Source organism: Rhinolophus sinicus, chromosome 14 (assembly GCF_057876585.1).
Source record: "Rhinolophus sinicus isolate RSI-liver-muscle chromosome 14, RSI-T2T, whole genome shotgun sequence".
Taxonomy (NCBI): Eukaryota; Metazoa; Chordata; class Mammalia; order Chiroptera; family Rhinolophidae; genus Rhinolophus; species Rhinolophus sinicus.
Window position 1 is genome coordinate 19,545,504 of NC_142514.1, and position 22,601 is coordinate 19,568,104.

The 22,601-nt window shown below is 41.9% G+C and overlaps 1 protein-coding gene, 1 long non-coding RNA gene and 6 other non-coding genes across 9 annotated transcripts; 3 read left to right on the top strand and 5 right to left on the bottom strand.

Annotated features, from left to right (window-relative positions):
- The first annotated feature begins 1,981 nt into the window (after positions 1 to 1,981).
- On the top strand, positions 1,982 to 18,703 carry TRNAU1AP (tRNA selenocysteine 1 associated protein 1). Of its 2 annotated transcripts, XM_088790754.1 has the most exons (9): positions 1,983 to 2,129; positions 2,650 to 2,747; positions 6,474 to 6,573; positions 7,236 to 7,288; positions 9,062 to 9,193; positions 10,196 to 10,315; positions 13,238 to 13,400; positions 13,616 to 13,649; positions 18,336 to 18,703. In XM_088790754.1, the coding sequence occupies exons 1-9, from the start codon at positions 2,103 to 2,105 to the stop codon at positions 18,470 to 18,472; spliced, it is 864 nt and encodes a 287-aa protein (XP_088646880.1). In that variant the 5' UTR covers positions 1,983 to 2,102; the 3' UTR covers positions 18,473 to 18,703. The 2 variants fall into 2 exon arrangements, with proteins under 2 accessions (XP_088646881.1, XP_088646880.1); XM_088790755.1 differs by lacking the exon at positions 10,196 to 10,315 and having other exon boundaries at positions 1,982 to 2,129.
- Positions 7,725 to 7,865, top strand: LOC148755571 (U4 spliceosomal RNA). Its single transcript, XR_016018787.1, has one exon. It is a non-coding gene; the product is annotated as a U4 spliceosomal RNA (small nuclear RNA).
- On the top strand, positions 8,095 to 8,258 carry LOC148755572 (U1 spliceosomal RNA). Its single transcript, XR_016018812.1, has one exon. It is a non-coding gene; the product is annotated as a U1 spliceosomal RNA (small nuclear RNA).
- A 725-nt stretch (positions 18,704 to 19,428) lies between the features above and the next one.
- On the bottom strand, positions 19,429 to 22,591 carry LOC148755573 (uncharacterized). Its single transcript, XR_016018591.1, has 5 exons — positions 22,298 to 22,591; positions 21,215 to 21,304; positions 20,843 to 20,925; positions 20,204 to 20,255; positions 19,429 to 19,662 (listed from the first exon to the last, which is right to left on the bottom strand). It is a non-coding gene; the product is annotated as an uncharacterized LOC148755573 (long non-coding RNA).
- On the bottom strand, positions 19,736 to 19,809 carry LOC148755574 (small nucleolar RNA SNORD99). The gene has a single exon (XR_016018785.1). It is a non-coding gene; the product is annotated as a small nucleolar RNA SNORD99 (small nucleolar RNA).
- On the bottom strand, positions 20,680 to 20,812 carry LOC148755575 (small nucleolar RNA SNORA61). The gene has a single exon (XR_016018799.1). It is a non-coding gene; the product is annotated as a small nucleolar RNA SNORA61 (small nucleolar RNA).
- On the bottom strand, positions 21,036 to 21,166 carry LOC148755576 (small nucleolar RNA SNORA44). Its single transcript, XR_016018798.1, has one exon. It is a non-coding gene; the product is annotated as a small nucleolar RNA SNORA44 (small nucleolar RNA).
- Positions 21,636 to 21,770, bottom strand: LOC148755577 (small nucleolar RNA SNORA16B/SNORA16A family). The gene has a single exon (XR_016018792.1). It is a non-coding gene; the product is annotated as a small nucleolar RNA SNORA16B/SNORA16A family (small nucleolar RNA).
- Positions 22,592 to 22,601: the final 10 nt, after the last annotated feature.

The window sequence follows — 22,601 nt, forward strand, 5'->3', positions numbered from 1 at the left end:
GCATTGTGCTGAGTACTTTATAGGCAATAATAGCTTGTTTAATCCTCATGTCAGCCCTGCAAGGTGGGAATTTTTGTCCCTCAGGAAACAGTCCCTGAGAGTTCAAGTGACTTGCTTGAAGTCAAGTGCACAGGCTGGAATCTAAATCAGCCCACATCTGAGCCCAGGACTTCAATTCCTTTTCCTTATATTTCACATTAAGAGTTATAAAGCTCTCTGTTGGTGCCTTACATATATTAGAACCGTGTCAGGTACATAGTAAATGCTCTGTAAGTCTTTGGTATTATGACTATCCTACAGTTTTTTGTTCCCTAGAGTTAATAATTGCCTTGGTTTTCATGTGCTTAGCTTTTTGGTATAAGTATCATTAATGCAGTGCCAAAGTCTATCAGAAGTGTAAATCTTTTGTGTGTTCAAACACATCAAGTACTCAATTGTATCTCCCCCCTCCATCCTCCTCCAACTTGGATTGGTTACCCCAAAACAAATGTAATCATAGTACCCCATATGGCTCAGCTATAAAAAATATTGACAGTCAAAATGTAAATGTTCACTATTGCTTTGACAAAAATTATAATTAGAAGAGGGAGAAGTGTGTATGTAGGAGGGGCAGTTGCTTAAAATACCTGAAACTATAAATGAATAGAAAGTATGTCATTAAGAAATATGCAGATTCTAGGGAAAAGATTTGGAAACCGTTGCCCAAGGGAGTGAGAGTTGGGGCTAGGGATAGATGGGGTAAGGGACTGCTGTTTGTGTTATAAATTCAGCAGATACTTTTTTTCGTTGCCTATGCCATTGTAGGAATTTGATTAGAAACATGTACAACTATCCCTTATTTTAAAATTTTCCGTATTTTAAAAATAAGCAAAGAGCACAGCACAGGGCCTGGAAGATAGTACAAAATAAATTGCTATCAGTTATCATTTGAAGGCATCCAACTACCATGTTGGAGAATTTACTGGATTAGTCATTGGACCAAGTGCTTTCCAAACTTTTCATTTTCTCCTCAGAGCACCCTATGAGGTAAGCACTGCTATTATCCATATTAGTCTCAGCAGTTCAATAACCTGTCAGAATAATTAGTGAGAAAGGACTGGGATGGGTGCTCCATTTGTTTGAATTATAGCCAAAGCACCCAACCACTGCACTACCATTACAGTGAGTAGGATAAAGCTGGAAATTTGACAACTCATGGTTGGATCTCAAGTTTTCAGACTGTTGAGTGTTTGACTAAGGGGCCCAACACACCAAGTTTAGGATGTATAAACTGGTAAGGATGGGCCTTAGTGTGCCTTCAGACTAGTGTTCCATCAGGGAGCCCCAGAAAGGGATCCTCAAGTATTCTGGGTAAGCTTCACTCTTAGAATAATCACCTACAGAAGCAAGCTTCCCAGTCTAAGAAATGGGCACCAAAGTGAGGTGGAAGGCCCAGGACAGAGTAGGGGAGTCAAACTGTCAGGATTATATCTAGTCATGGAAATCGCGTTTACTGAGGGTCTTTGTTCTGGACAGGTTGAAGTTCTAGGCGGGTTTGGATTAGGGTAGTGGATGTGGGACTCAAGAAAGTAGGGTGACAAACCTTGGGGATTGATTGGTTGGGATGACAGATGCCCCAATTTACACTCCCTTTAACCTCCCTGCATCCCAGGGCTATACATGGGAATGATGGAAGAATCCCATTCCAGCTTCAACAAAAGTCGTGTCTTAAGAACTGGGTGACTGGGGCAGACCAGTGGCTTTCCCAAGTTCACAGTTAATGGAAGTGGATCGTCCAGGCTCCTAAAGGGGACCTTTCACTTTTTTAAAAAGGTGCTTGTATTTGCAAGATTTTATTATGAGCATATGTTAGCTTTGTAGTTTTATGTGTACGTGTGTGTGTTTAAATAAAGTGAGAAAGAAACCCGACAAGGCCGTTTACCTGAGCAACCCACCAGCTGGAGCAGGATAAAGTCAGCTCCGCACGGTCACGCGGGAATCCGGAAGCGCTGCTTAGCTGAGTCGCATGCGCAGAAGGCGTCGGAGGCGCATGCTCCGTGGCGGCCCCGGCCCAGCGAACTGGCGCGGTCTGCAGCCCGCAAAGCCCAGGCCCTGCTGCGGGCATGGCGGCCAGCTTGTGGATGGGCGACGTGAGTGAGGGCGGCCGCCTGGGTCCGGCGAGAAGAAATCTTAGTATCACGAGGGAGGAAGAGTCTGAGGGGAAGGAATCCTCAGATCCCAAAAGGGTGGAAGTGAATGGGAAGGGGAGTTCTTTTGGGTAACACAGAAGCGGGTCCCAACATCTTGGGAAAGGGGCTGAAACTGAGGGTAGGGGTTTTGGGGCCCCGCCTGGGTTCATGGAAGGGAAAGGGAAATTCTTTGAGGACATTGAATGGGGAATGCCAACGACTGAAGGGCGCTGTGGTTCTAGGATTGGGAGGAATGGGGTTCCTAAATCCTAGGGGAGGTTCCCTAAAAGGAGCAAGTATAAGGGGAAGGGAGGCAAGGGATTGGGAACGCAGGAGCTGGGATTCAGACCACTCTGCAGACGAAAACCTGTCCCACACTTGCCCGCCCTCACCCGCAGCGTGTAGTCAGCTCTGGGCTGAGGGGGTGGGGTTCTGGAGCCAGGATGCTGGGCTGAGTCGCTGTGCTCTTGTGTTTATGCAGCTGGAGCCCTACATGGATGAGAATTTCATCTCTCGGGCCTTTGCCACCATGGGGGAGACCGTGATGAGCGTCAAAATTATCCGAAACCGCCTCACTGGGTACGTTCTCTCCTTCCATCTTCTCAGTTCTCGCCTAGTTACGCTGCAAGTATCATTCAGGTGAATGTAAACATCGCAGAGTCAGGGCTTCTCACCCCTAATAATAGTTATTACAACGTTATAAAAGCTAACGTTGGGGGTTTATTGAGAGGAATTAATAGCATATTGCTTAAGGACTGCAGTCTGGAGCCAGACTGTTTGAAAGCTGTGTCTGCTGTGTGATCCTTTGTAAGTTACTTAACCTCTCCTTCACCTTTAAAATCACAAAAACTTCTGAGCTAAACTAAGTACTATTATTAGCTTAATAACTGTCTCAAAGTTAAACAACTATTAAATGACAAACCAAGACTTAAATTCAATTCTGTCCTCAATGACATGAGTACCCTTAATTCTTATGCCATTTATTTAAAATTTTATTTATAGAGACATTCTGTGCACTACTGTTCTAGATTCCCAGGATACATGGCTGAAACAAGCCAGACATAGTCTCTCCTCTCCTGGAATTTATTACATTCTAATGGGGGACTGAGACAAGAAATACGTAACCAAAACAATGCAGAGAATATTTTCAGAAAGTAGTGCTCTATTGCCTCCAGTTTCTTCTTTCTGTTTGGGGGGGTCTTAGGTTTCCTTAGGGTTCTAGTTAGAAATGAAAGGATTCCTTTATCAATTTGACAATGTTTATTGAGCATCTACTCTGTGCCAGGTACTCTACTAAATCATCTCGCTAAAACATCAAATGGTTGAAAAATACAGATGAGAGATAGGAAGTGTGATCAACTCTGGCTGTTTGGTTGACAAGTACTTTTTGTATTTAGAACCCCAAAAACCAGGGACTCATTTTCTGACTGGTAGATCATGCTGGTCTAAATATTTTTCTTCTTGTTCTTGTAGACAGAAAACCCCAGATAATCAATTGGTAGTATTAAGATACATTCTGTAATGCTTTCTACATTTTAAAATACTGATATGTGTTCTCACATTTTAATTTATTGAAATAAGATTTGGAATTATCCTTCTCTACCTATGATTAATAAACTCTGCTGTTACGGTGGTCCTTACACATTACATTTATATCCTACCTTATTTGACAGAGATTTTGAAGGAGTTTACAAGAATATTGTGAAATACATAAATGTAAATTTAAAAATCAAGATCAGAGAAAATAAGAGAAAAAGACCCAAGGAAAAATAATAGACAGTCGAGCATTGTGCTTAAGAATGCAGTTGGTGATTGCACAACAGTGTGAATGTATTTAATACCACAGAACTGTACTCTTAAAAATGGTTAAAATTATATATTTTATGTATATTTAACCACAATTTTTTTTTAAAGATTTTATTGGGGAAGGGGAACAGGACTTTATTGGGGAACAGTGTGTAACCACAATTTTTTTAAATTGAAAAAAGGAAATAAAAGAATGCAGTCAGATATGGATCAGCCACATCTCATTCATCACTGGTGGGACTATAAAATGGTAAAACCACTGGGGACAAGTCTAGTCCTAAGTGTTTACCAAAAGAAATGAAAGCATATAGCCACCAAATGAAGGACTGGAAAAAGAATGTTTGTAGCAGCTTTATGGCAATGGCCGAAAACTGCAAGCGGCCCAGGTATCCATGAATATGTACTGGTACATTCATACAATAAAATACATTTAGCAATAAAAAGGAACAGACTACTTACATGGCAACAACATGAAAGAATCTCAAAAGTGTTATGTTACATGAAAGAAGCATTACGGTGTAATTCCATTTATTTAAAAATCTAGAATACACAAAATTAATCTATGGTGGAAATAACTCAGCATCTAGAAGACTTGTGCATTTCATTGTGTGTAAACAAAAAAACATACACAAAAAACTAAACAATAATTGAACTCTAGTTAATAATATTCATATTAAAGTAATTGAGGGAAGTATACCGATATCTGCAACTTACTTTGAAATGTGTCAGAAAATAAGGACAATAAATGGGTAGAAGGATGGATAGCTATGTGATAAAATAAGTATCAGAAAACATTAATTGTAGGTACTGGGTATGTGGGTGTTTGCTGTACAGTTCTTTCGGGTTTTATGTTTGGAATTTTTCATAATAAAATGGGGAAAGAATGTAGTCAGACTATCCTGAGTTCCAGTCCAACCTTTGGCACATCCCAACTGTGTGGTTTAAGGCCTATCATACAATCCTGCTAAATCTCAGTCTCCTCCTGAAAACAGGAGTAATGCTTTCATTCACCACATAGAGTAATGTAAGGATTAGATGAGATGGTACATGTGAAGTGGCTAGCACAGTACCCGGCCCATAGTGAGTGCTCGGTACTGGTCACCTCTTACTGGTGGTGGTCTTTACATCTGTGAGCCTTAAGGTTCCAGCACACACAAGACAAAAGGCACAGATTTGGCCCACCATTCTTAGCATCCACAAACGTTTATGGAGCTTGTAGACGCCGTCCTTTGATCCTTGGGCTTGAATACTGCCCTTGCTCTTCTTGGCTTTGTGTCCATAAAATTATTTGAACTGAAAATCTAGAGTAATATTTCCAGAAAACTTTGGGTTATTTCATTGGTAATAGCTTTAAGGTTGATGTTAAGGAAATTAACAGTGTTCAGAATTTCTTAGAAAGCGATGTCAGAGGATATAGTCACATCCTACTTACGTCTCTTAGGGATGCTTTCAAAATTAGAACACCAGGAATCTCACAGACATCCCTCAATTAGGTAAGGTCCATGAGTTTACTTTGTCTATCCAGCTAGACTGTGAGTTTCTTGAGGATCGGAACCACATTCTCCAACTTGATCACCCTGACCTGTGGTAGGTGATTTTAAAAAGCTTTTTTAATTTGAAAAATTTCAAACAAAACTACAAAGAATAGTACAATGAGCTATCGTATAGCCAGCGCCTAATTTCAACAATTGTCAACATTTTGCCATATTTTCCCTATCTATCTAAATCTATCTGTTTCAAGTAGATAGAGATATATGAATAATTTATTTTTGCTGAACCATATGTAAATTACAGGCATTGTGACACTTCACCGCTAAATATTTAAACATACATTGCCAAAAACTGGACATTCTCTTACATACCACAAAGCTCATATCACACTAACAAAATAAACAGTGATTCCCTAATACCATATCATGGTCAGTCTACATTCAAATTTTTATAATTGTCTCCAGACTATCTTTTATAGCTTTTTTTTTTTTTAATGAACTAGGATCCAGTCAGATCAGATCCTGCATTGCATTTAGTTCTTTTGTCTGTTTTCTCTTTTTTAATGTTGAAAAGCCCACCTCTTCTTTTTCTAACATTGACTTTTAAAGAGCTAAGACTAATTGTCTTACATAAGGTCCTACATTCTGGATTCTGGTCCCATATTCTAGATTTATTTGTTTTCTTGTGGTGGTGTTTTACTTTATCTGTCCCTAATATTTCCTGTAAACTGGACATTAGATCTAAGGGATTGATTGGATTGACTTTGGCAAAAGTACTTCATAGGTGATACAGTACATAAATGTTTGCTGAGTCTGTGACTGGCCCAGATTGACAGTCCTTATATTCAAGATCATAAGTTAGTTCTGAACTGGAATTTGGTAGGGAACAAAAACAGTATGTGCTCTGATTAGAAAAACATTTTTCCCCTCCCTTCAGGCCAAGACTCAGTCTCTCATCTGGGAATCCCATCTGTAACCATTCTTTTTTCTCTCTTTTCATTCTTTCCAGGATCCCAGCTGGCTACTGCTTTGTAGAATTCGCAGATTTGGCCACAGCTGAGAAGTGTTTGCATAAAATTAACGGGAAACCCCTTCCAGGAGCCACACCTGTAAGGACGCTTAGATAATGATGATGTTGCCATTTTTATTCTCATCGATAATTATCGTTTATTGAATCCCTACTGTATATGTATGTTATTTTATTTAATCCTATGATGAATCTCTACTATATGTGTACATTATTTTATTTAATTTTATAACAGCCCTGAACAGTAGGCATTGTTATCTTTGACAGACCAGGAAACTGAAGCTCAGGGAAGTGGAATAACTTGCTCAAGGCAACCCAGTTATTAAGTGGCAGAGACAGGCTGCAAACTGAAGATTGGTTGCCTCTGAAACCCATGCCTTTTGCACTTTGTACCACTGCCTCCCTTAATGGAAGACTTGAAACTAGACCCTTTGCCTGACTGAGAAAGTAGAACAGGCTGGCAGTAGTGAGGACACATTTCAAGAGAGTTACATTCTGCTCTTCCCACAGTTACTTAGCTTACAGCTGCACCAAGCTGGCACACCTGGGCTCATAGAACCATGGAGCTGGCAGTGCTCTTAGCGGCCATCCGAGCAAACCCCTCATTATATACAGGAGAAAAAGCTGAGGCTTAGAGAGGGGGAGATGTTTTGGCCAAGGTAATTTATTTCAGTTTTTTTCAAATATTGTTTGACTCTCGAAACTCCTTTCTCTGTTTTAGTTCGTTTGTTTTTAAATTTCCAGGCAAAACGTTTTAAACTGAACTATGCCACTTATGGGAAGCAACCGGATAACAGGTAAGCACAGAGAAGCCCCAAAGTAGCTTCAAGCCCCAGGAGAAATGTCTAGGTAGAGACAAGAGGCATCACTGTGCCTGCTGGTCACTGCCAAAGAGGAGGATAGCGCTTGACTTTCACTCCACCTTGCCCCCTCCTGAAGGACGACACCTTCCCATTCCCCATTGGTGGACCTTCCGGGTATGCTTCATGTTGAGGCCCATGTCTTCTCTAGGTTTGGTCCTTCACCTGTCCCTCTACCCCATTACCGCCCACAGTGCTGAGGTTTTATTCCGTAAGAACTGACCTGATGGAGCACTATAAGTTGATTCAGCATTTCAGGTTGCTGTTTGAAAACTTTAAAACAATGTATCAAAAACTTGAGAAAGATTTGTACCCATTGACCCCATAATTATGCTTCTCTGAACTTATTCATGATGTGTGCAAGATTAGCCTTAGCTTTGCGCAGTGGCAGTATCGTAGCCAATGAGGTTTATCCGAGGCGCGATTATTGCTAATTGAAAACTTTTCCCAATACCCCACCATGATGACTTGAAATATAGTCGGCATTGGCAATTTTTGACAGTCTCTACGGAGACTGAATAAAAAAAAAAAAAAAAGATTAGCTTCAAAAGTGTTCATTGAAATATTACATATAGTGGGCAAAATTGGGGGAAAAACAAATCTAATAATAGGGAAGCGGTTTACATTACAATATGTTCATTAACTGGAGTGCTATTTATCCATTCATAAGTCATGTTGTAGCAGAATACTGAGATGTCAGGGTGTTGGTGATGTTAAAAGTGAAAAAAAAATGCTAGAAAAAAATACTTACCTGGCAGAGGAGATACCATGATCACGAAGGTGGTTTTCCCAGGGTGAGGCTTATCCATTGCACTCCGGATGTGCTGACCCCTGCGATTTCCCCAAATGTGGGAAACTTGACTGCATAATTTGTGGTAGTGGGGGACTGCGTTTGCGCTCTCTCCTGAAAAAAAAAAAAATGCTAGAAACAAAACAAACGACTCATACCCAACTTTTGTAAAAGAGAAGAAGCCAAAGAAAAGAGAAAAGTATATATCAAAGTGTTCATAGTGGTTGGGTTACTGGTAATTTTATTTTTCCTTGTCATTTTGTGTATTCTAATTTTATATAAGGAATATGTCTCACTTGAAATGAGAGTTTGCTTTTTTTCTCCTTTAAGAATGTTTTGGAACAGGAGCTGGCAAACTATGGCCTGATTTGTATCACCTGTGAACTACGTAGAAATGGGTTTTTACATTTTTAAAAATTTGTGAAAAAAACAAAAGGCGACAGACCATAGGTCCCTCACAAAGCCTCAAATAGTTATTGTCTGGCCCTTTACAGAAAAAGTTTGCTGACCCCTATTCTAAAATTTGGGAGATTTCATTTTAGCTAGTCTTTAGGTCTTTAGAAGATAAAGTCCAATTCTCATTCTTTCTCTGTCTTTTCGCCATCTAAATTAAAAATATGCAGTGAATACAGAATGTCTGCTTTTATATTTTGAGCACCTCTGACCCTGTCCCCTGTCTGTACTCATGTGATACTTGAAGCCAGACAGGCTTTGTGCAGTGGATGAAGGACTTGGGTGGGGCAGGAAGACTACTGCTATACCTCTTCTGCCAGGACTGCCAAATGAAGCAAAAGAGGACCCGCTGAGGGACCTATCAATGTGTCGTTCCCTAAGAAAGCCCAGGAAAGGTCTAACTAGAATGGAGTTTGTCAGAACAAAGGTTTTGGTCTTTGTCTCTGAATCTTGTTCTCTTCTCTCAGCCCTGAGTACTCCCTCTTTGTGGGGGACCTGACCCCAGATGTGGATGATGGCATGCTGTATGAATTCTTCGTCAAAGTCTACCCCTCCTGTCGGGGAGGCAAGGTGGTTTTGGACCAGACAGGAGTGTCTAAGTAAGGCCTTACCTGTTATTGATGCCCGCCCTATTAGTTTCAGCATTTTTCTCATAGATGGAGGTGTTATAGAGAGGCCAGGCAGCATGGTGGTTAAGAGCACAGGCTCTGGAGCCAAACTGCCTGGTTTGAATCCTGGCTCCTATACTGGCCAGGGATAATGCAGTAGACAAGTGACGCTGACCCTATCTCCTCAAAACAGGACTGATTAATAGTATCTTCTCATAGGGGCAATGGAAGGATTAAATGATGTAATATAAATAAAGCAATAGGAAAAGCTTTATAGGTGTTTGCTATTTTATTATTGTTACTTCAGAAGTGGAAAAACCTCAAGAAAGGCTCACTCTTGATCAGTGTAGTAGTTAAAAACTCAGGCTCTGGGAGTCTGACGGAGCTGGATTTGAATCCCGCATCTACTATGACTTTGGGCAAGTTATTAAATCTCTGAATTTTGGTTCCCTCTTCATCAAATTGTGGGATCATTCGATGAGATAACCTTGGGGAAATGCTCAGCATAGTACCTGGGAAATAAATGCTCATTAAATACCAGCTATCATTCATTTATTCCCTCAGGTAAAATATGAGTTCAGGAGATCAGGAACCATGTCTGCTTAATGACTACGGAGGCCCAGTGCCTAATACAATACCTGGCATACAGGGAAGACTCAGTATATATTTGCTGAATGAACTTTTACAACTATTAACTACTGCTGTTGCTGTAATGATGATGATAATAGTACTTTCTAGTGGATTGAGAGGGAAGCTACTGTTTAGAGCCCCATCAGCGAAGGTACTGAGAGAACGGTGAACTGAAAGTGGGGATTCCTACCTGTCTCGGAATCCTCCATGCTTGAATCCCGCGGTGCTCTGTGGCCCGCCTCCCTGATGGGGCTCTCATCCCTGTCCACAGTTCTCTCCCTTCTCAGCCCCTTTGCCATTCTTAGACTTCATTCACCTCCCTCCCATTTGTGATCTCTATAGTCTGTGTTTCTTTTCCTGCAGGGGCTATGGTTTTGTGAAATTCACAGATGAACTGGAACAGAAGAGAGCCCTGACAGAGTGCCAGGGAGCGGTAGGACTGGGGTCTAAGCCAGTGCGGCTGAGCGTGGCAATTCCTAAAGCGTGAGTCCTGCACTTGCAGGGAAGGTAGAGGGCCTGTGGACTGTCCCCCATCTGGGCACTGCTTCCTTTTTGTTGATAATCAGGGCATCCATGTGCTCGATAGAAGTTTGCAGGGAGATTCAGTTCAGCTCACAAATAAGGAATGCCCGATATTTGCCAGGCTGTGTGCTGGCTGTTAGAGATGAACCAGCATAGCCCCGCCCCTCCAGAAGCGTAACTGGGGAGAGACCTATGACTGGGGGAGGCAGATGCATTCGGACATTGCTGATAGCAGTGCTGGAAAAGCAGTTTGATGCCACATACTTAATGTCCCTGCTCTTTGCCCAGTAGTGCCACTGTTATTATATCAAAGAAACCTACAAACCTGTGAATGTCCCTTGCTATGGGAATGGCTAAGAGTTAATGACTCAAACACCCAACAAAATATTATATATTTACATCACTACTGTACCTGCATGCCAGGCAGAAAACAAGTCCAAGCAGGTTTCTTACTCAGATGTAAGGCAACTTTTCTCTGCATAGAATCTTCCATTCTTTGGCCAAAGCAGTGGTTCTCAGCTGGGGGCAATTTTATCCTCTAGCAACATTGGCAACATCTGGAGACATTTTTGGTTGTCAGAACTCGAGGGGAAGGTGCTGCTGGCATCTAATGAGTAATGGCCAGAGATACTCCTAAACTTCCTACAATGCACAGGGCAGCCCCCACAACAGACTTAGCTGCTCACCTCCCTCTTTCCAAGTTGGTAATGTCAAGACTGAGAAACTCTGTGCTTTTAAAGCAGTAAAAGATTTGGGGATTCTTTGCAATTTAACTGTTTTTAATACATAGATCAGCCTGAGTGCTTCCCCCTGCCAAAAATGTTATTTGTTCTAAACTTTATTATATATATAAACAAATTAAGGATACTCTGTAAAAGAAAGAAGTTTCCTCATTTTCCTGAAATGACTCATTATAATTTCTGAGTTCTTTTCCAGGCTTCCATGGGCATCCATGGTATATAGATACACGCACCCTCACATTACATATGGGTCAATTTACATGCGGTAGACTTATTTCTTTATTCATTTTTAATTACAATAACAAAGCTGTTCCCCCCCCATTTAGTCATTATACACGCTCACTTTTCCATACATTTCCACAATCATCATTATAATATTTTTAACAGCTTCAGGATATTCTTTTGATTGCATATTCTGCCTAGCACTTCCTCTGATGTTGACTTTTAAGTTGTTTCCGATGTATTACCATTCATTTAGTCAACAGAAACTGAATCCCTATAACTCTGTCGGCCCCATCCTAGACGAGAGAAACAAAGTCCCTTCTGCAAGGACGTTATATTCTGTCTAGTTCTTCCTGGAATGTTGTCGGTATTTGGTGCCTGCCTTTGCGGGGGAGGTGCCCTCAAGCACGAGGAATTGAGGAATAAGAGTTCTCTTTAAGAGTGAGACTGTAAAAGCCAGGTGTGGAAAAACAACAGGAACACGCAGACGCAGGCCAGGGAAACTATACCTGCCGTTACCTGAACATCCTTGGAAACATCCATGGAAGGAGAGTCATGGAGGCAAAATGTTGTCGTTTCCAGCCTGGCCCTGGGCGGGAGAGGGAGTCTCTACAGTAGGATTTCATTGAGCCACACTGTTGGGAGGTGATTGGATGGGGAATCTGTCTAACTGCTCTAGCTGAGTCCTCACCAAGCAGACATTGAATTCACAAGGAATTTGGGAAGAGCTCATTCAGACTGGAGCATTTGTGGTTCCTGTGACAGATTTCTGTGGTAGTTCAACTCCTGCTTATGACTTGGTTTCCTCTGGCTTCACTGTGGAGATAGAATGCACCAATCATGAGGACATAGTGCATTCCACACTGTCACAGTTGGTCTCCTTATAAACCGGCTGGCACACGTGCCTTCTGTGTGTGTTTGGTGTGCATTTATGAGAGACTCTGGCCCTTCTTAGTTCAGTGACTTTGGAAGAGCATTGTCATGACTTGAGCTTGGGTTATGTTGATTCCTCTCAGCTAGGACTGCCGGTCATTCCAGGCCTGTTTGTTTCATAAGCGTATTCACATGTGGGTTTTTTAATGTTTTTGAAAGCAATGGATCTTTTGCATACTTGACATTCTGTCTTTGGTTAGCTGCAGCTGGGGCTGCTGTGCAATCAGGATAAGAAATCTTTCTGCTGACCCTGTATGTGATGGTATTAAAAACATGAGCCTTGGCGTTATATTTAGCTCCAGTCCTGGGTGTGGCCTTGGTAAATTGCTTAACCTTTTAGAGACTCAGTGTTCTGGTCTGTATAATGGGAATAATAAATAAAAGCTCTAGCATAGGGTCATACAAGACTTAAAATAGGAGACCATATATGAGAAGTAATTGGTGCAACGCCTGAGTACATACTCCATAAATGGTAGGTATGACTACAGTGATGATGATATGATTACTGGAGCACTCGTCTTATTTTTTTGCGGGCAAGAGGTGATAAGATATTTTGTGCTTTGAAGTGCTTCTTAAATCATCCTAAATCCAGATTCATCAGGCCATATTTTCCTGAGCCTTATTGGCTGGCAGAAAAGCAGCCCCCCTAAGATCTTGAGAAGAAGAAAAGTCAGTACTGAACTTGTGATAAAAGAGACAAACCTAACCTTTGAAAGTTCCTTTCTTTAAAGCGTGGGCTCTGGAGCAAGACTGTCTGAGTTTGAATCACTTATTAGCTGCGTGACTTTGGACAAGTTACGTAACCTCTCTGTTCCTCAGTTTCCTCAACTGTAAAATAGAAATAACGTGTACTTATTACACAGGATTATTGTGGGGATTAAAGGAAGTTAATCTGTATAAAGCACTTAGAGCAGTCCCTGGCCAATTAATAAGTGTTATGGAAATGTTTGCTCACATTTGTTTATTTTGGGTTCTTTCTTCATTTAAGGAGTCGTGTGAAGCCAGTGGAATATAGTCAGATGTACAGTTACAGCTACAACCAGTATTATCAGCAGTACCAGAACTACTATGCGCAGTGGGGCTATGACCAGAATACAGGCAGCTACAGCTATAGCTACCCCCAGTATGGCTATACCCAGAGCACCATGCAGGTAACTACTTTGGCACGTCTGTTTTCTTGGGTTACGTCATCCTTTAGAGACATGGGCCATTCTCCCAGATGGGACTAATAAGAATGGGAGCTTGGGCTTCAGGAAAAAAATGGAGAAAGATGAAAAACCTAGTTCCTCTTGTTAAAAATAAGCCATCCTAGTCATGGGCCATGATTTCACCATCCTTCTCACCTATGTCTCTGGTCTCTTGACAGACATATGAAGAAGTTGGAGATGATGCATTGGAAGGTAAGGAAGGAGTCCATCACTCATTCCTCAGTCAGCCATATGCTGTGATTGCTTTGTGGCTGGCACTGAGCCTTCAGCTGGGTGCTGAAGGAATGCAAGGTGAATTCTGCCTGGAGGAACTGCGTACATACATAATTACAGTAAGAGTATGAGTGCCACTCAGTGGTGTGAGTACAGGTCCCAGAGACCACAGGGAAGCAGCTCTATAGGGGAGGGAGCGGATCACTCCCTAGATGAGTGGCATTCTACTCCGGGATGTAGATCTTTAGCAAAAAATACTACTGCCTTGTACCGTGTTTCCCCCAAAATAAGACCTAGCCGGACAATGAGCTCTAATGCGTCTTTTGGAGCAAAAATTAATACAAGACCCAGTCTTATTTCACTATAAGACCGGGTCTTATTTTACTATAATATAAGACCCAGTCTTTGTAATAATAATATAATATAGTATAATATAATATATAATATAAATAATATAATATGTAATATAATATAATATACAGGGTCTTATATTAATTTTTGCTCCAAAAGATGCATTAGAGCTGATTGTCCAGCTAGGTCTTATTTTCCGGGAAACACGGTATTTGTTTGACAGGTTTGTGAAAATCATCATTTTTTTATTTCATGGTTTAATTTTTTCTGTATAATATTGCATGTTTTTCTCCTTTTCAAGTAATAGTTATGATTGAAATTTTGGAAAATACAGTAAATTATTATGAAGTAACTGAAAACCACTGTAATCCTACTACATAGTAATAGCCATTATTAATTTTTTAAATTAAAAGCATTTATTGTATTTAACAGAAAAAAAGGAAAATAAAACTAAAGGAATTGCTAACCTTCATACAAATAATTTTTTAAATCTGATGTTAATATTAGGTTGGTGCAAAAGTAATTGCAGTTTAAAAGATTAAAAATAATTACAAAAACCGCAATTACTTTTGCACCACCCTAATAATTAAAGGATTCTCTAAAGTTTGAAAAATTATGAAAAACAAAATTTTTTCAATGTGTTTTTGAACATGTTAAGTTTTAAAGAAGTAAAATTTAAAGTCATAAAATCAGAATTGATTTCTAAGTAAATAAAACTTTTTTAAGGTACAAAAAAACTCAAGAGATTAAAATCTAAATCTATTTTAAGGATTATCCTTCAAGAGACGGTCATAGGGAAAATGTGGCCTATAAGCAAAATATCCTTTAAAGGAAACATCACCTTCAGGCAAAGAACAAACATGTCCACTTCATAGCATTTTTTTTCCCCCTTCTTCCGCCTCCTGGCCAAACTCCGGTTCAAGCCATTGTTTTCAGTCTAGTTCTGTAGGACACAGCTACCCGGCCCATGCTGGTGGTGTTATTATGAGCCTTGTGCTCCCTTCCCCCCGCCCCACCCTCCCCCCTTCCCCCTACCCCCATCCTCAGCCGAGGCAGCCACCTCACGGTAGCCCACAACAGCACATGTTGGCTGCCAGTCCCTCATGCTGGCTGCTGGTCCCTCATGCTGGCTGCCATCCGCTCCTGGCTGCCCAAGGCAGCACACAGCAGCCCACAGCCCACACCAACCTCCCGCTGCTCACGGCAGCCCAGCTCCAGGGAGAGCTGTTGTTCACAATCTTAGCTGTAGAGGGCGCAGCTCACTGGCCCATGTGGGAATCAAACTGGCCACGTGAGCGTTAGGAGCACAGTGCTCCAATTACCTGAGCCACTGGGCCGCCTGGCAAGTGGGCTGGACAGGACACAGGGTCTCCAGTTGACAGAGGGGAAACCAGCAGCCCAAGTGGGGGGAAAGTCAGGCCTGGAGTCTTTGTCTTTCCATATTTAATCTTCAACTCTTCCCTCAAAGAAATACTGCCTCCCTTTTAGAAATAATAAACCTGATTATAATATCTATGTGTAGCCCTATAGAATTTTCCAATCTCTTTATCATCCACTAGTAATACAATAGACAACAACATGTTTTGTGCTAAGCACTGCTACCTGTCAACATTATGATGAGTTAGGTACCGTTTTAATCCCCATTCTTCTACAGAAAAGAAAATTGAGGCTAATAGTGAGGTTTCATATGCGCAGAGCAGTGTTCTAAGCACTTTACATGTATTAACTCATTTAACCTTCACAACAGTTTTGAGGTCAGTACCACAATTAGTATCCTGATTTTATAGAATAGAAAACTTTAGGTAAGAAGTTAAATTACTTGTTCAAGGTCAACATAACTGCAAGTTGCAACTTAGTAGCACGACATGAAGGCCGTGTTGGAACCCCTGCCGTCATCCCAACTTGATGCTTTTTACCACTGAGTTATAATGCCTCCCATTTGAACCTAAAAGCCACAGAGGGAGGGGGACACAGCAAGGATTGTTACCCTTCTTAATCTAGTCCTTGGCTTCCATAGGCCATCTTCCAGGCTGTCTTCAGATTGAGGAAGAATGCTTTTATGTGTCCGTAGACTTCAGCACATGCAAAGGCCTGTCCTTGATCGAGCCCTTTACTAATCTGTTCCCATAGCTGTTACCGACACTGAGTGGAGGAATCAACCGAATTCTGCTTTCTGTTAACAGTTTCCACATGGAGCCTGTGTAAATATTCAAAGCTTCAACTCCTATAACTTTGATTAAAATTACGAGATAGAAAGATCCCTCTGGTTGCAGGAACAGGCATAGGACTTATGAAAAAAGATTCAGTACTGACTGGTATGGGAATGAAGACAGACTAAAGACTAGGTGAGAAAGCTGGAGATAACTTACAAAAGAAACACAAATGGCCTGTCAACCACGGGGGGGGGGGGGGAAAGTTTAAACATATTGTTTGTATCAGTCAAGGTTCTCCAGAGAAACAGAGCCAATAGGAGATGTGTGTGTGTGTGTGTGTGTGTGTGTGTGTGTGTGTGTGTGTATAATAAACTCTGTAAGGCAGTCCAGCAAGCTGGAAACTCAGGCAGGATTTCTATGTAAACAGTCTGGCGGCAGAATTCCTTCTTTGGGAAACTTCAATTGATTGTATAAGACCCACCCACATTATTGAGGGTACTCTCCTTTAGTTAAAGTCACATCTACAAAATACCTTCACAGTAACATCTAGACTGGTGTTTGACCAAACAACTGGACACTATAGCCTAACCAAGTTCACACATAAAATTTAACCATCACATTAATAATAATAAATACAAATTAGAATATACTTTTTCTCTAAAAAGTTCTTCATATCCTTTGAATCAGTAATTTTACTTGATATTACCCCCAGTGGTGATAGTACAGATAAAATATCCACTAGAGGATTTGTTGAATAATGGTAGTCTTTTTTTGAGGTATAATTGATATACATTATATTTGTATAGTGTATTAGTGTTATATTTTTATTATGTATGTTTCATATATACATGATGCAGTCTTTGTACATATTACAAAATGATCGCCACAGTAAGTCGTTAACAGTCACCATACAACTGACAGTTGTCCCAGCACCATCTGTTGAAGACTGTTCTTTACCTATTGAATTGTTTTGGTCCCCTTGTCGAAAAGCGGTTTACAGTAAATTCGTAGGTGTGGTTTGGGCTCTTAATCCTATTCCATTAATCTGTATGTCTGTCCTTAGGCCACTGCCAGTCTATTATAGTAGCGTTGCTGTAACTTTTGAAATGGGCACGTATGAGTCCTAGAAATTTGTTCTTAAGATTGTTTGGGCTATTCTGCGTCCCTTGCATTTCCATATAAATTTTATGATCAGCTTGTCATTTTCTGCAAAAAAAAAAAAAGGCAGCTACAATTCTGGTAGAGGTTGCCTTAAATCTGTAGATCAATTTGGGGAATTTTGCCATCTTAAAATTATCTTTTCCAATTCAAGTACATGGGATGTCTTTATTTAGGTCTTCTTTAATTTTCTAATCAGTTTTAAAATGTTTTAATGAATGGGTGTTTGTGAATATACATTTTAAACCAACACAAGACTAAAAGTATGTTTGTTATCATAGTAATTATTTTTTTAAATTTTGGTAAGTGGAAGAGAACACATATTATAGACAGGTACGTAAACAAATGTCTAGTTCAACATGTAGTCATAAAGCAATTGCCCGTGAAACTTGCATTTGGGTCAAGTAGAACATTGCCAGTCTCCAGAAGCCATCCTTCCCCTAATCACAACCCACTTCTTGTAGCCATTTCCTTCCTTCTCCTTAGTTTTATCACCTAGATAGGTATCCTTGAACAATCTGGTTTAGTTTTGCCTGTTTTTAACCTTTATATGATACAGTTGTATGTACTGTCTTTCATTCAACACTTGTGTATTTTATTTGTGAAATCCATCCCAAGTTGTGTATAGCCAAGGTACATTTTCAGTGCTAAGTAATCGTCTAAGAATTATAGTGCTTTAGACTTAGTCATTTTGATCAGATTTTCCAAACCCAAAATTGAAGTAACTACACCAGAAAATCCAGGGCAAGTGATGGCTAGATATAGGTGTAGCTTTTAATAAATGTGGAATAACAGCTACCATTGAGTATTAACTACACGTTACATTTACTTAAGTACATTATCCTATCTTCATCCAGTCAGGAAAAGGCAGTTATCAGCGTCTGCCAGGAAGGAGAGAACTGGGACACAGATAGGAAGTCCTGAGTAGGGAATTAAACCCATCTTTTGTGGCTGCTGAGTGCTTCTCACCCTTGGTGCTCCCTAAACGCGTCCTTTCTTCCAGACCCCATGCCGCAGCTGGACGTGACTGAGGCCAACAAGGAGTTCATGGAGCAGAGTGAGGAGCTGTATGATGCACTGATGGACTGTCACTGGCAGCCCCTGGACACAGTGTCTTCCGAGATCCCTGCCATGGTGTAGCCAGGACAAAGGACAAGCCACAATGGACTGAGGGAGATGACACTCCTTTAAAAAAAACCACACTGAACTTTTACCTTTTTGGAAATGTTTTATAAGATTTTAACAATCAAATTTCCTGATTATGAATATTACTGCAATTCTGCTGCCTTCATTTGATATAGTGAGTCATTTGTGTTTGAAAACCAAGGGACCAACTATGGAAGAGAGTTGAATAAAGTTTCAAGTTGTCAAGACGTTTATCCAGGTAGTTTTCCATACTGGAAAACCAAAGTGGAATTACTAACCATATGAATCAGTAAAGTCAAGGACCCTTCTCAGGTGACAGGCACCTAAGTCCTTAAGGGTGTCTGGCATCAGAATGCAAGGATTACCTGCTGTATGTCAAATAGTGGGCAATTTCATCTGCCATTCAGGCACTCCTTCCCCCCCAACATTTGCCTCAAGTCTAGCCACTAGTAAAGACTATTCTAGCAGGCAAGTAAGTTGCATAGCCCAGTGTGCATTAGGAAGTGATGGCAGCTAAAATGCATTGAAGACCTTTTACACATCATTTGTGATTATTTCCCAATTCAGAAAATCCCATTTTCCAACTTACATTGTCATCTCCAGGACCCGCCTGAAAGTCTGGGTGTGTGCTAGAATTCTGCATCTGATCTTAGTTTTGCGCCAGTTTGGTTGGGAAGGTGGCAGGGGAGATACAGCTTGAGTCCAAATGCCTATGCCATAAAAAGCCTTCAAAGATCTTTAAGGAAGCACCAATGTTAGGCTCAGCAAAGGAGAAACATCTAATTGCAGTTATGGAATGGATCATATCCTTTCTGAGAGGTCAGCCTTTTTTTATGAAGAGATTGAGACTAAATCAGTTTGGATCTATGGAACAGATGGAAAAAAACACTATGAGGGACATCAAAATTTCCCCAGGCTGAGACTGAAGAAAGAAGCTGACAGCTCCAACATTGTATCAAGAGTTTTTATTAAGGGAACAGAACACAAGACCATCTGTGCTGCTGGGTTGGATGGATAGGGGAAAATGCCTTGCATGCTTGCTCCGCGTGAGCCAAAGGCCCATTCCAAGAACCAGCAGGTAGAGGGGAATAGGGAGGGGTTTGAGGGGATTTACTGTCCTGGTGCAAGAATAGTCTCCTCCAAGCCTGTTGTCTTTTAGCTTGCCTCTTCCCAGAGCTTCTCTCCTGAAAAGGAAGTATAAGCCAGTGTGTTAATATTGCCCCAGTTAATCACTGCCACTCACAGGCATTTTCCTAAAGCTGGTCTCAGTCCCATATCCGCATTTATCATCCATAGATGTCCACTCAGATTAGGTTTCATCCTGGACCAGTCACCCTAAAAAAGATACCTTGAGCGAGACTACTTTTTTTCTATCCAATCCATCTCCTCCTCTCCCTGGGGAGGGGTAAGATCCCGTTGGTTTGTTACACTAGTCAAAGCACTTGCTGCCGCAGGTGCAGGGCTGTCCCCACTTCCACATTCTATTCACAGCAGAATGTGTTCTTGGGACGTTAGGGTGGGCAAATCTAACGGACCAAGTCACACTGCAGACATGTATTTTTATTCCTTGGCCATCAACAGCTAACAAGTATAGTACACAGGCAGGTGTAAATGATGTATTAAAAAGCTGAGATTTTTATAGACCTGAGTGTATTCTTAGGGTTCACAATAGTTAAACACTACCTGAAGCTCCAGGAAGTTGTGATAAAGCTTCATCCAACTTACCCAATTCTGTAGATCCATTATTACAGATGAAGACAGCTTACTGGTAACAAATCTACAAAAGGATGACACTCTTAATCAAGAGGCAAGAAAGCCATTGATAAATCCCTCCCAAATACAGAACTGTTAGCCAGCAATCACTACAAATTGCCCAGAGCTTCAGGTCCTCCTTTTAAGCCTAAGATTATCCCATTTTAAAATGGAGGAAGAGAGGCAGCCGGATGGCTCAGTTGGGTGGAGTGTGGGCTCTCAACAAGTTTGCTGGTTCAATTCCCACATGGGATGGTGGGCTGCACCCCTTCCAACCAAACATTGAAAACGGCAACTGGACTTGGAGCTGAGCTGCGCCCTCCACAACTAGATTGAAGGAGAACGACTTGGAGCTGATGGGCCCTGGAGAAACAGTTCCCCGATTTAAAATAACCAAAAAAAACAAACAAACAAAAACGGAGGGGGAAACAAATTCAGAGAGAATTCAGCCCTGTTTGAAACTAGCCCCCGTGCTATATAGCAGACTACAAGCACTGTGAGGCCAGCTTCAGTATTACTTTTCCTCCTTTTACGACCACCAAGACCGGTGTTCAGATCCGATGGGAAAGGGAACCGGAGGGTCAGGCTTCCGGTCTTCAACATCTAACTTACCTTACTCTAAAGCACAAGGACAGCACAAGCTGGTATCTTCAGGTCCTTCAGTATCAGGCACAGCCAGGAAACTTGGGGGCAACCTGTAAAAAAAGTGTGAAAACTCTAAACCAAAAAGTTGGTCCAATACACCCATGGATGTTGATAGAAACATCTGGACTCAGGTGGAAGGCTTTCTGCCCAGTTCCTGAGAGGATATAGGAAAGGCGAGTGGCAGCTGCAGGTATTATGCTGACCTGAACTGTCAAAGTCTCTCCAGGTTGCTCTCGCATGCAGTTGGAGAGCCCATGGCTAAAACCAGCCACAGCCCTTGGGAACATGCTGTATTACCCCACCAGGTAGCTCCCAAATTACTCTCCACAAGGAACCTACCAGGTCCTGAGGTTGTTCCACCACTGTTGTGACCCCCGAGTCCTCACCGGAATGCAACTTGAGTCATCCTGCAATCTTCATCCGGCACAGCTAAGAACACAATTGTCCTAAGTGATCTTGTTGTTCTGCTTGGTCTTCTAAATCATAAATGCTTAACAGCCCTTTAGTCCTGGTACTGATGCCTTAAGCTTTTGAGGGCAATGACCTAAAATACTGCCAAGATCTCTGCCCCTTGCCACTAGATTTTCCCAGTACAGACGCCCAACCCACTCCCATCTGCCCCTCCATCCGGTCCTTGCCTCAACAAGCTACTTCTCAAAAGCCTTATTCTGTTAACCCTATATCTGGGACCCCATCAACTAAACATTTCTTCCGGCCTCTGGAAAGACATCAATCAAGGTTTACCCCTGAGAATGTCAGGAACTGTATTTTCCTGAAATGTTGTCAATCTGTTACAGCAAACAGAACGGCGACCGTCAAGGAAAACTGTTCCTTTGGGCTCCTCTTTGACCACAGCAGCTATGTGGAAGCAGCTGCAGCTTCGATAAGGGCCACATGGCAATCTAGGCCACGTCACATGAGAATCCCAACTGCTGCTCAGCCCTCAGATTCACCTAAATGCTGTGCATCATTACTGCCTACTGAAACTCACCTATCGGAACATTCTGAAGCCCAAAAAGAGAACAGACATCCTATAGGTCCCAAATACCACTGTATTTTACACTACGTACCACTGTTTTGTCTCAAGGTCCATTTTGGCATCCCCTTTTTACAGATTATGAGCCTTAGACCAATTAAGTTCCTTGCTCGAAGTCGTCTATCAATTTACGAAGAACATGGCTTCAAAATACAACCTGAACGACTGTAAAACCCGTACTCCAGATAACCTTGTTCTTATATCCACCAGGGTGACAACATGTGTTGTACAGCCAAATAATTTAGGTGCCCAAGGTCACTCAGCAGGTAGCTGTCACAGGCAGATCCAATAGAAAGTGTGGCTGACACCACCACGCGGCCTCCCCCCAATTAAGCCACTTCAGGCCCAGGACTGGCGTACACCAGGCGACTGACGGCATTACTCACCCGTCACACCGGAGCGCAGGGCTGCGCAGGCCGAGGCGGGAGAAACGCGCGGCTCTCACCGGCTCCGGCCCCTCTTCCGGCGCATGCAGCCGACGTGCGCTTCTGGACCTTGGGCCTAGCAGGCCGCAAGGCCCGGCTCCGCCGTGCCGTACTCAACATTCCGCAGCCCCGGGGGCGGCGCCGGGGAGTGCAGGGCCGGTGGCGGCGAGGCTAAGGATGGTGGTTTTGGTGGAAGACGGGCGTGGGGGACAGCAGGACAATTTCCCAACTGCACTAATCAGGAGGAACGCGACGAGAAAGGGAG

Excerpts from the sequence above, each read along its gene's own strand:
- TRNAU1AP (XM_088790754.1), top strand. The coding sequence starts at position 2,103 with ATGGCGGCCAGCTTGTGGATGGGCGAC. Across the intron at positions 6,574-7,235 it reads CCCTTCCAGGAGCCACACCT|GCAAAACGTTTTAAACTGAA; the intron begins GTAAGGACGCTT and ends TTAAATTTCCAG. Across the intron at positions 9,194-10,195 it reads GACCAGACAGGAGTGTCTAA|GGGCTATGGTTTTGTGAAAT; the intron begins GTAAGGCCTTAC and ends CTTTTCCTGCAG.